The sequence below is a fragment of the Microtus ochrogaster genome, chromosome 7, assembly GCF_000317375.1.
Source record: "Microtus ochrogaster isolate Prairie Vole_2 chromosome 7, MicOch1.0, whole genome shotgun sequence".
Taxonomy (NCBI): Eukaryota; Metazoa; Chordata; class Mammalia; order Rodentia; family Cricetidae; genus Microtus; species Microtus ochrogaster.
Genome location: NC_022014.1, coordinates 37,930,288 through 37,940,553, shown reverse-complemented (window position 1 = coordinate 37,940,553; position 10,266 = coordinate 37,930,288). Strand labels below are relative to the sequence as shown.

Here is a 10,266-nt window from a genome sequence, read left to right as displayed (position 1 = left end):
AAAAAAAAAAAAAAAGAGGAAAAACCTAAATAAATAAATAAATCTGAGCGAAGACTGAGGCTAGGGAACAGTGCTGCTTCACCTGAGTCTGGGTGTCTAATGCAGCAAGAGCCACATCTGCTGTCTCCCTACACACACCCTACCTGCTGGAGGAAAAGGATGACTTGCCGAGAGCTCTTTAGCCAATGTGGAGTGTGAATAAGAAAGGCCCCCACAGGCTCATATATGGAATGTTTGGTCCCCAGTTAGTGGACTCTGTGGGAAAGGTTAGGAGGTGTAACCTTGTTGGAGGGGGCGTGTCACTGGGGCAGGCTTTGGGGTTTCCAAAGCCCACACCATTCCAGTTAACTTTCTCTGCTTTGCGGTTGTTGTCTCAACATGAGCTTTCAGGTATTGCTCAGCACCATGCCTGCCTGCCTGCTGTGCTCCTGGAACCATGAGCTCAAGAATAAGACACTTTCTTTTATAAGCTGCCTCAGTCCTATGTCTTTTCACTGTAACAGAAAAGTAACTAAGACAGCTAGGAGGGGGCAAAGTCCTGGTTTACAGTCAGTAAGCCAGGTCCAGAGCCTGGTTCCCAACCTCTAGAGGTTGTGGCCCCGTGTAAGGACAGCACTGGCCGAAGCCTGTAAAGCTGGCAGGGGTCTGATTTCCAGGCAGTCATCCCAGCTACACTGCTGTCTGAGAACTCGGTACCCAACAGACAAACACGGACTGGTACCGTGCTCCACCTGCCCACAGCCTGGCCGAAGTCCACTCACCCGAAGTGAAGGCAGGCTGGACAGCTCTCCGTGCAGCGTAGTCAGGTTGTTGTGGCTCACAGACAGGTGCTCCTGGATGAGACAAGAGCCAGAGGCTCAGGTGGGTACCTAAGATGTGCAGCTCCTCTGTCCCTGTAACTCTGCCCCATGCCAATAGGTCTTTCTCCTTTACACACCCTCAGTTTCCCTGTTTACCTCCTACTCCAGATCTTTCTGTGTTCTCTCCATGTGACTAAAAGCAGGGTATGCCCACCAGGCCCAGCCGCAGTGACAGGGACCCTCCCTGCTGCCCACTATCCTTACCAGCTTCTGCAGAGCCGCCAGTTCTTCAGGCAGGTAGCAGAGGCCTGTGCGATTCAGCTTTAGCCATCGCAGGCTGGTCATGGCCTTAACATTCTCAGGGAAGTAGCCACCCTGGTGGGAGCAGGCATGGTGAGGGAGAGGGGGAGGGGGAGAGGGATGACCCGTTCCCCACACCTGCTGTGGTCCCCATAGAGTCTAGAGGCCAGAACTGTTCCTTACTCACAAGAATGGAGGAATGTCTCTTCTGCTGCTGGAGTCTGTGTCCCAAGCAGGCCAGAATAGCCTGCTGTGTTTCACGGAATACCCAGCAGTCCATTCTGGTTAGTGGCACTCACTTCCACACAGTTTGGGGCTATCTGGGTAGGATTCCCCCTGACACGACCCAGATTGCACTAAGAGCCCAGCTCCCCACCATTCCTGGTACAATCTCTTCATTCATTCCTTATATGGAATGCCCACTTCATCCCCCCCCCCATTTTTTTTTCTTTAAGATTTATTCATTTATATGCCTGCTGGCCAGAAGAGGGCACCAGACGTCATTACAGATGGTCGTGAACCACCATGTGGGAATTGAACTCAGGACTTCTGGAAGAGCAGCCAGTGCTCTTAGCTGCTGAGCTATCTTTTGTTGTTGTTGTTGTTGTTGTTTTTTTTGAGACAAGGTTTCTCTGTGTAGCCCTGGCTGTCCTCGAAGCCAGAGATCCGCCTGCTTCTGCCTCCTGAGTGCTGGAATTGAAAGCATGCACCACCATCCCACCACCGCCCAGTGGCTAACCCTGATCATCTGAGCAGCACTAAGCTTAATTGCCTTCTGTTACTGTCTCCTCCTCCAGCCACATTCCCCAAGGTGACTCAGACGTTCCCAGCCCAGAGAGGACACACAGAGGGAGACCCCAGGTGGAGATGGTGGGGATGTGGACAGGGCAAAGCAGTGACAATGGTGTGCTGAGTCAAATGTTCGTCCATGTGCAGGCAAACTCAGGAGGAGCCCACCTCCTCCCCCTTAGCCCCCCAATCTGACATCTAAAGGGATGCCAGGCCTCTGAGCTGCCCCTCCAGTCCAGCTTTCCTCTCCCCTGGGCTCACAGTCTGCATTATTATTATTATTATTATTATTTTTTCAAAGGCAGGGTTTCTCCGTGTAGCTATGGCTGTCCTGGAGCTCTTTTTGTAGACCAGGCTGGCCTCAACTCAAAGAGCCACTTGCCTCTGCTTCCCAAGTGCTGGGACTATAAGCGTTTGCCACCACGCCCATAGTCTGCCTCTTTCTTGACTATCAAGAACTTGGGTTGCCGATGACCAGTGCCCTGGCCCATCAGTCTAGCAGCTGCGCAGACACACCGCGGAGGACCTCGCACACCTGTCAGACACCTACATACTAACAGATCCCTTTCCATTCCACGCCTCCAAACAGGCTGGTCCAAAGGGGCAGGTGAGAACCCCGGGGCTGCCAGAGGAGAAGCGACTGGCCCGAAAACACAGAGTGGGGCGGTAGCCGGCTAGGGCGTGTGCCCTCGGTGTCACGGGCTCGGGCGCGAGACCCGCCGGGCCCCTCTCCTGGGCCACCCCGGTCCCCCGAGCCCCGGCTCCGGTCTTCCGCCGCGGGCGGGGCAGGCCCGGGAAAACTCGCCGAGGCCCGCCCGCCCCGCCCGCCGGTCCCGGAAGCGCAGAGGGCGCGGCCCAGAGGGACGGCCTCGGGGTCACCCTCCTACTACCCCCCCCCCCGCGAACCTTGAAGTCGTTGCCACTGAGGTCCACGCCGCGCACGAACGGCAGCACCCCGGTGGCCTCCATGGTGGCGCAGCTCTCCGGCGGGCAGGGAGAACGCTGGGCGGCCGACAGCCGCGGGCTGGGTCAGCTCCGGCCCCGCCCCTTTAACCCGCGCGCGCCTCCTCCCGGCCGCGGCCTCTCGGGAAGGGCGGCGCGGCGGCTCCGGGACTTCTAGGCCTCGCCCGGCCCAGACTTCTCGCGAGCTCGGGCACCGGAGAGGCCTGCGGGGCTCCGGGACTCCCGCCGGAGGCGTCCGCCACCTCCGCTGTCCTGTCGCGGCGTCGAGGGTGGGCTCCAAGCACAGTTGCTTGGGCGGCTGTAGTCTGGGAAGCGGGCCGTGACCCCGGGGAGATCACGGTGCCGACGTCAGGGGCGCAGGCGGCTTGTGGGTGACAGATCGGCGGTAGTGAGACTTCCGGGTCTTTGGGGCTCAGCCCCTGTGTTTCTGGCCTCAACTTTGCTCCTGGGTGACATGCTTCCCAGAGCTGTAGGGAGCAAATGGGCTCTCAACGTGTGGCAGTTTAAAGACCACGGTGCACAAACACTTCAAAATAATAGCGAAGCCATGTGTTGCTCTCGCCTGGCACCAGGACTCCCGCCACTGCTCTTTAGTGGCTTGTTTCTGGCGCTAGAAGACCGGGCGTCTCTCTGGGGCCAGGCTGTCAGTGCCTGGCTAGCACACGGTAGGTTTCCCATAGGCAGACATGGCTGTCCTATGGCGTTCAAGGGTCTGGCCGCCGGTGTTACAGCAGGGAACACGGGGCTGGTAGGGTTCGCACGACAGATGGCAGAGCTCTTTAGCTCTTTAGCTATGCGGTTCCGTCTGCCTGGCTCACCAGAGGAGCCTGGGCCCGGACAGCGCTCTCCACACCGAGGCTCCGAGCACAAGTACACACAAGGTCAGACCGGAGGCTTAGGCGGAACTGCCGAGAATTCGAGGTCAGCCTTGGCTTCAGTGGGATGCCCTTTGGCAACAACAACAAAAAGTAAATGAATTAGATCAGGCCCTGAATAACTGTCACTCCCTCACCTACAACCCGCCCCCCCCCCATTTTGCGCAAACAACATAACCTTGTCCCTTTAAATCCGGAGAGCGCCCGTGGTTTCCGCCCCCGACGGTCAAGGGGCGTGCCTGGCGATCATTGGCTGAGCTGCGCAGTTTTGAGCACGTGTGCGCACGAGTTGTGCTCTCGGATTGGAGCGAGGGCTTGCTCATCCAGCGTGCCTTTCGGGTCACCTACCGCCCCGGGGCTCGGCGTTCGGTTCCCGGGCCTTGCACGTTCCATTCCCAGGCAGGTCCTGGGGCTCCAGGATCCTACTCCCTGCGTCCTCGGGTCAGTGTGTTCAGGCCGGGACGCAGGTACGGCTGCAGCGCGCGGGGAGGCCCGGGGTCTCCCAGCCCTGGGCGTGACACGCGTCCCTTGGCAGGTGGAGGCGTGGCTTGTGGTCGCACCGCTGTGGGAGGGAGGATTTAGGGACTGAAGACCTGAGTTCGAATCTTAGCGTTGGCCCTTCCCCACTTGGGTATAGCACATGATTTCCATGGCCTCAGTGATGTCCCCCTTGAATAGAGTTTAAGAGCCGTTTATGTGTGTTACACCTTTCTGCTCAGCCCTGATTCATCCAGGACAATCGGTTTTGGCCCGAGAGGAAGGACAGATAACCAGGCTATTTTGTTATTTTTGTTTTGAGCAGGGTCTTTATTATGTAGCAGCTCTGGCTGTCCTCCAACTCACGAGGTAGATCAGGCTTACCTCGAACCCACGGAGATCTGACTGCTTCTGCCTCCTGAGCCCTGTGATTAAGGTCTACACCACCACCCTGAGCCTGTGTTAGTTATTTAATCACCCATTTTATTCCCTCCTGCCCGGAGTTCAAATACAAGGCCTTTCCACAAGCAGGGCTGAGGCCCACTTTAGACAGGTGATGGAACGGAAGCCCCTTTCAGTTCTCAGAGTGGGTTCCTGGTCCGAGGGCAGTGGTAGACAGTAATGGAGGAGGAGAAATGGCTTCTGAGATTACCATAGGCCCCCTGGCTGGCCTTTGACCTTGCCAGGCCCCAGGACAGGGTCTTATTTTTAGTCTGGGAGAGCAGACAGCTGTCCGTCCCAGCTGAGTCACAAAGTGCCTCAGGGTTCAGCTACTCCCGGCATCTTGTCACTTGGCAACTGGGTCCCAAGGCACCCTTGGCCCCGAAGGGAGGGCTGAGGTCTTTGGTGTCCCAGCAGGCAATGACCTTCTGGCTTAGTGGACTGGGCCCTGGGAATTTCTGTTTCCTTTCCCAGGTTCCTGACCCCGTCCAGCTTTCCTTACTGGTGCTCTCGTGCAGAAAAAAACAGAAATCCTGGCCTATGGGCCTCCCTCTCACCTTCCCATCCCCAACATTGTTCTGAGTTTAAGGGCCTGGCCAGCTTCTCCTCATTCAGTGGGCTATTTTGGGTTACTTTGCTCACCACGGGACCATGGGGCCTTTATCCTTGACTTGTACATGCCCTCAGCTTGGCATCTGAGGGGGTCGCCCTGCCTCTGGAAGTTTTCCTGTCAAGATTTGGGGGAGGGGCCAGTAACTGGATCCCTAAATTAAATTTGCTGAGGATCTATCAAAGGTCCGACAGGTCCCACCCAAACAGGCTTTCTGGAAATCCACATTGCAAGTCTTTCTGGGGACTTTGGGCTCCTCCTGACAGGCTGTCACACAGAATGGCTGTTCTGGGTGGGTCTGGATTTGTAGTCTAGAGCATGCCTGGGAGCCATGGGGAAGTAGAAATACCCAGGCTTTGCAAGTGGATGAGGCTGGAGGTTGTGTTTTGAGCCCCAAGCTGTAACACTCACTTTGTTGGCTTGGCAACTTGTGTTTGTGTAGAGTAAGGGTAGTGATGGGGAGACCTTTTCTCAAGGTCTTGGCAGACGTCAGAGACCTTGGAGGGTGAAGCCAGGAAAGAGGCTTGAAGCCTTTCTGTGTGAGCCCCCTCCAGAGGTGGGAAGCGTGCAGGTTTGAAGTAGGGGCCTGGCAGTTCCCTTATTTCCGTCTAAGGAACCCTTTGAGCAGCCCCTTTCTCGTGAGGCCCCAGGAAACACCGTCTTGATTATTGCTAAGCATCTATGCATGTTGGCCCTACCGGTCCGGCTGTCCTCTCCCTCAGCAACACACCCTGCCTCTCTTGCAGGCGACCATGGCAGAGTTCTCACAGAAGCAGAGGAAGCAGCGTGGCGACGAAGGCCTGGGCAGTGTGGTGGACTTCCTCCTGGCTAATGCTCGTTTGGTGCTAGGTGTGGGCGGGGCTGCAGTGCTAGGCATTGCCACCCTGGCTGTAAAGCGGGTAAGGCCAGGCTGGCAAAGCCTGCCTGAGACCTCCACAGGAGGAGGTGGGACCGAGGAACTGGGGGGTGGCAGGACTTTTTTGTTGTTTTGTTTTGTTTTTCAAGACAGTTTCTCTTTGTAGCCCTGGCTGTCCTGGAATTCACTCCAAAGATCAGGCTGGTCTGGAATTCACAGAGATCTGCCTGCCTCTGCCTCCTAAGTGCTGGGATTAAAGGCGTGTGCTACCACCGCCTGGCAGTGGTGGAACTTTTTGAGGCTGGACTGGAACAACACGGGCCCCCTCCTTTTTCACTCTAGCTTCCTGGTGTGCTCCCCCCCCAGCTTTGCCACGGCTCCCGATGCTCTGATCTGTGTCACTTTGCCTATAGCTCATCGACAGGGCCACTAGCCCTCGGGATGAGGATGACACCAAGGGGGACAGCTGGAAGGAACTGAACCTGCTGAGAGCCACATCACACCAACAGCCCCAACCCCCCCCTGCTGCCCTCAGCCAGCCCATACCTCTTGTGTCCCCCTCACCCTCTGTCCCAGGTGAGCGGTACTTCTTCCTAGCCAACGTGGTGAGTCCCGTGCAGGAGATGAAATCTTCACAAGGTTTTGCTCCTCTTTGGGTTGGGTGCTTCTCAGGTGGTCCATAGGTATCGTAGGTCTCTGTTTCTGTGTTGTGCTAAGGATAAAACCCAGAGCTTCCCAGATGCCAGGCCAGTATTCCACCACTGAGTCACTCCACAGCCCTGGGGTCCTTGATTTATCTGTCTGCTTTCGACCATAGCAAGCTCGCACCATATAATGGTGGAGAGCCTCAGATGGGAACTTGGCCTGGAGAGATCAGGATATGTCTTCCCCATTCTCCGTGAATTGTTTTAGTTGTAGGAGCCCAAGTGTTGGGACTCTGGGCCGGTGGGACTTTGTCCTCATGTCCTCACTATCTAAGGACCTGAGCTCAGGGCTTTCTCGGTGACCCTCACAGGTGAGGAGGAAGTCCAGTGCGGCCATACAGCTAGTGACCAGGTAGTTTTCCTAACTTGTTAAGGGACCTTCTGATCTGTCCTGGATGCTTCCCTCTACAGTGGAGCCCACACCCGCTCATTCTCAGACCACACCGACGCCTCAACCCAGCTCCCTAGCACCCTTGTGCCTGACGTTGCAGGAGAAGCTGCTGGCATTTGAGCGCAACCGCGTGACTGTCCCAGAAGCCCATGTGGCTTTGGTGAAACAGCTGGCTGGAGACATTGCCTTGGAGCTGCAGGCCTACTTGAGGAGCAAGTTCCCAGAACTGCCCTTTGGTGCACTGGTGCCAGGCGGGCCTCTCTACGATGGGCTACAGGCAGGGGCTGCTGAGCGTGTGCGCCTGCTAGCACCCCTGGAGTTAGAACCAGGGCTGTGGAGCCTGGTACCTGGCATGGACACTGTGGCCAGGGAACCTCGATGCTGGGCTGTGCGCAGGACCCAGCTTGAGTTCCATCCCCGTGGGCGCAGCCCATGGGACCGCTTCCTGGTCGGGGGTTATCTTTCCTCCCGTGTCTTGTTGGAGCTGCTACGGAAGGCCCTGGCAGCCTCCGTCAACTGGCCAGCCATTGGTACCCTACTTGGATGTCTGATCCGGCCCAATGTGGCTTCTGAGGAGCTGCTGCTGGACGTGCAACATGAGTGCCTGGAGTTCACTTTAGCTGTGCTCGTGGTGGTCCCTGGGGCCAGCACTGATGGTCGCCTTCTGCTGGCTTGGCCCCTGGAGGGGCTGGCTGCCAATCTCTGGCTACAGGATCTATATCCTGTAGAGGCTGCCTGTTTGCGGGCCCTGGATGACCAAGATGCTGGCGCTCGCCGGAGGTTGTTGCTGCTGCTATGTGGTGTGTGTCGAGGCCATCCGGCTCTGGTGCGACTGGGCTGGAGCCACCTGACCCAGGTGGTTCTGAATCTGGGTAAAGAGGAAGTAGCCTGGACCGAGGAGGCCTTGGGGGATCGCTTTCTGCAAGCCCTGGAGTTTCTGGTGGGAAGCTTGGAGCAGGCTAACCTGCCCTGTCACTTCAACCCCAGTGTGAACCTCTTGGACAGTTTTCGGGAAGAGGAGATCGATGACATTGGCTATGTACTGTACAGTGGTCTGCAGGTCCCTGAGAGCCTACTCTAGGTAGATGAGGCCCATCATTGACTTGTTCTTCTGATGCTGGAGAGCAGCAACTACCACCCTCCAGGGACACTGCAGAGTGTGGTTTGCTTTATTTTAGCCAGAGTGGAGGGGAAGATGCATTACCTAAGCCTGTGGGTAGGCATGTGCCTGGGTGATGGTGACCAGAATTCCCAAATCCAGAGAGTCTGGGTTCGTGTCTAATGTGACTAGCCTGTCCTGGCTTTTAGTGCCAGCCACACTGATGCCCCTTGGCCCTCTGGGGTTATCTTATGATCTTGGGCTTAGTCTGTCATCACCAGCAATGAACATGGCTTTTGATTTCCTAGACTTCACCTACATTTTGCCAAAAAGGACACTTAATGTTCTTGGTTGGGTAAGAGCCCCAGGTATCCTGGAGGCACACACAGTTGGTCACTGAGTCTCGTGTTTGTTACTCTCTGGGGCAGGAATCATCTGGCACCCTGGAAGGTAGCTTCTTAGCTGTTGAAGGATGGCATTTTCCTGCCGGTCATGCATTTGTTTCTCTGGTTGAGTCCTCGGGCATTGAAATGGAAGTGGTCTTCCTTGCTGCCTGCCTGCCTGCCTTATACCCTAGGGAAGAAAGGTCTTGTTTCCTCTTGCTAGGTGGGTTTTTCTGTAGGTCACAAATTACCTCTGGGAGAGCCCCTTCCTATTTGGGGCCTGAGCTCTGTGCTGCCTGTGCAAGGCTATCTCATAGTGGCTGCTCCTGGGCCTCACTGCAGATTAGAGGACATGCCCCTCCCAGAGGCCTGCGTGCAGCCATGGCCTATGCAGCGTGCCAAAATATTCATGATAAATGTCTGTGCCCTCACCTGGAACCCTGATTAAGGTGGCATGGCTAGAGGAGGGATATTACCTCCCCTGCCAAGGGCCCTTTCTATTTTTAGGTATCCCCCAAAACACACACACACACACACACACACACACACACACACACACACACACACAGAAACAATGCTATGCCTTGAAGAGTGAATAAAAGAAGGATCATTTTTATACCTGTGTGATTCTTGCTGGCAGAAAATGGTCTTAATACCTTCACAGGTGGCTGCTTGAAGCTTCACAAGTCTTGTAGCTGGCTTGATGTGGAGGCTTGAGGTTATCATGGAGATGGTCAGATTCCATTTTCAAAAGTCCTTTCAGGAGCCGGGTGGTAGTGGCACATACCTTTAATGCCAGCACTCGGGAGGCAGAGGCAGGTGCATCTCTGAGTTTGAGGCCAGCCTGGTCTACAGAGCTAGTTCCAGAAAAGCCAAGGCTACACTGAGAAACCCTGTCTCAAAAAACCCCAACAACAAAAAAGTCTTCAGGCTGAAGAGATGGCTCAGCAAATGCACTTTTATCCCCTACTCACCAGGGCTGAGAATTGCCATCTGCACTATGGGAAAAGAGCTGTTGGGTCTCAGCCTGAGAGACCCTCGTGTGTGTGGCTTCAGTAACAACTGAGCATCTACTTGATATACAGCTGCCTTGCTCAAGTACCAACCATTCAAGGGACACTGTTCAGTCTTTGGTTCAGACCATCCCTGCTTCAACTTAGCCTTCAGTCATGGTTTTATCTGGCCTTGAACTCATGCTATATCCAGTTGCAGATTTCCAGGTCTGAGAGAGATCTGAGTCATAAGTATGCCCCAGTGTCCCATTCTTTGGAGACAGTGTGGACAAAGAGGGGGAAGAGAGCTGCCTCACTCCTCAGGTCTCTAAAATAAGCCTTCAATTCCATGCATAGCCTTTGACACTTGTACTTCTGTTTGTTTTTCAATTCAGGCATCTCCCTGCCTCTGCCTCCCAGATCCATAAGGCGTGTGCCACCACTGCCCAGCAACATTTGCACTTTGAATGCTACAGTTTTCCTTTATAATCATGTACAGGTCTTTTTTTTATTTTTTATTTTATTTTTTTGGTTTTTCGAGACAGGCTTTCTCTGTGGTTTTGGAGCCTGTCCTGGAACTAGCTCT

The 10,266-nt window shown here is 55.3% G+C and overlaps 2 protein-coding genes across 4 annotated transcripts in view; one reads left to right on the top strand and one right to left on the bottom strand.

Moving 5' to 3' along the window:
• The window catches only part of Flii (FLII, actin remodeling protein), a 14,249-nt gene extending 11,371 nt beyond the window's left edge, over positions 1–2,878 (bottom strand). For both annotated transcript variants that reach the window (XM_005349938.2, XM_005349939.3), the window contains exons 1-3: positions 2,796–2,878; positions 1,065–1,175; positions 762–833 (exon numbers count right to left, since the gene is read on the bottom strand). In XM_005349938.2, the coding sequence (XP_005349995.1) occupies positions 762–833; positions 1,065–1,175; positions 2,796–2,858 (246 nt within the window). In that variant the 5' untranslated portion in view covers positions 2,859–2,878. The remainder of the gene's footprint in view (positions 1–761; positions 834–1,064; positions 1,176–2,795) is intronic.
• Positions 2,879–3,459: 581 nt separating this feature from the next.
• Mief2 (mitochondrial elongation factor 2) lies at positions 3,460–9,304 on the top strand. 2 transcript variants are annotated; one of them, XM_026780625.1, is made up of 4 exons: positions 3,460–3,517; positions 6,002–6,154; positions 6,525–6,687; positions 7,227–9,304. In XM_026780625.1, exons 2-4 carry the CDS (start codon positions 6,008–6,010, stop codon positions 8,285–8,287), a joined length of 1,371 nt encoding a protein of 456 aa, XP_026636426.1. In that variant the 5' UTR covers positions 3,460–3,517; positions 6,002–6,007; the 3' UTR covers positions 8,288–9,304. The 2 variants fall into 2 exon arrangements, with proteins under 2 accessions (XP_026636426.1, XP_005349991.1); XM_005349934.3 differs by lacking the exon at positions 3,460–3,517 and adding an exon at positions 4,058–4,194.
• The last annotated feature ends 962 nt before the right edge of the window (positions 9,305–10,266 follow it).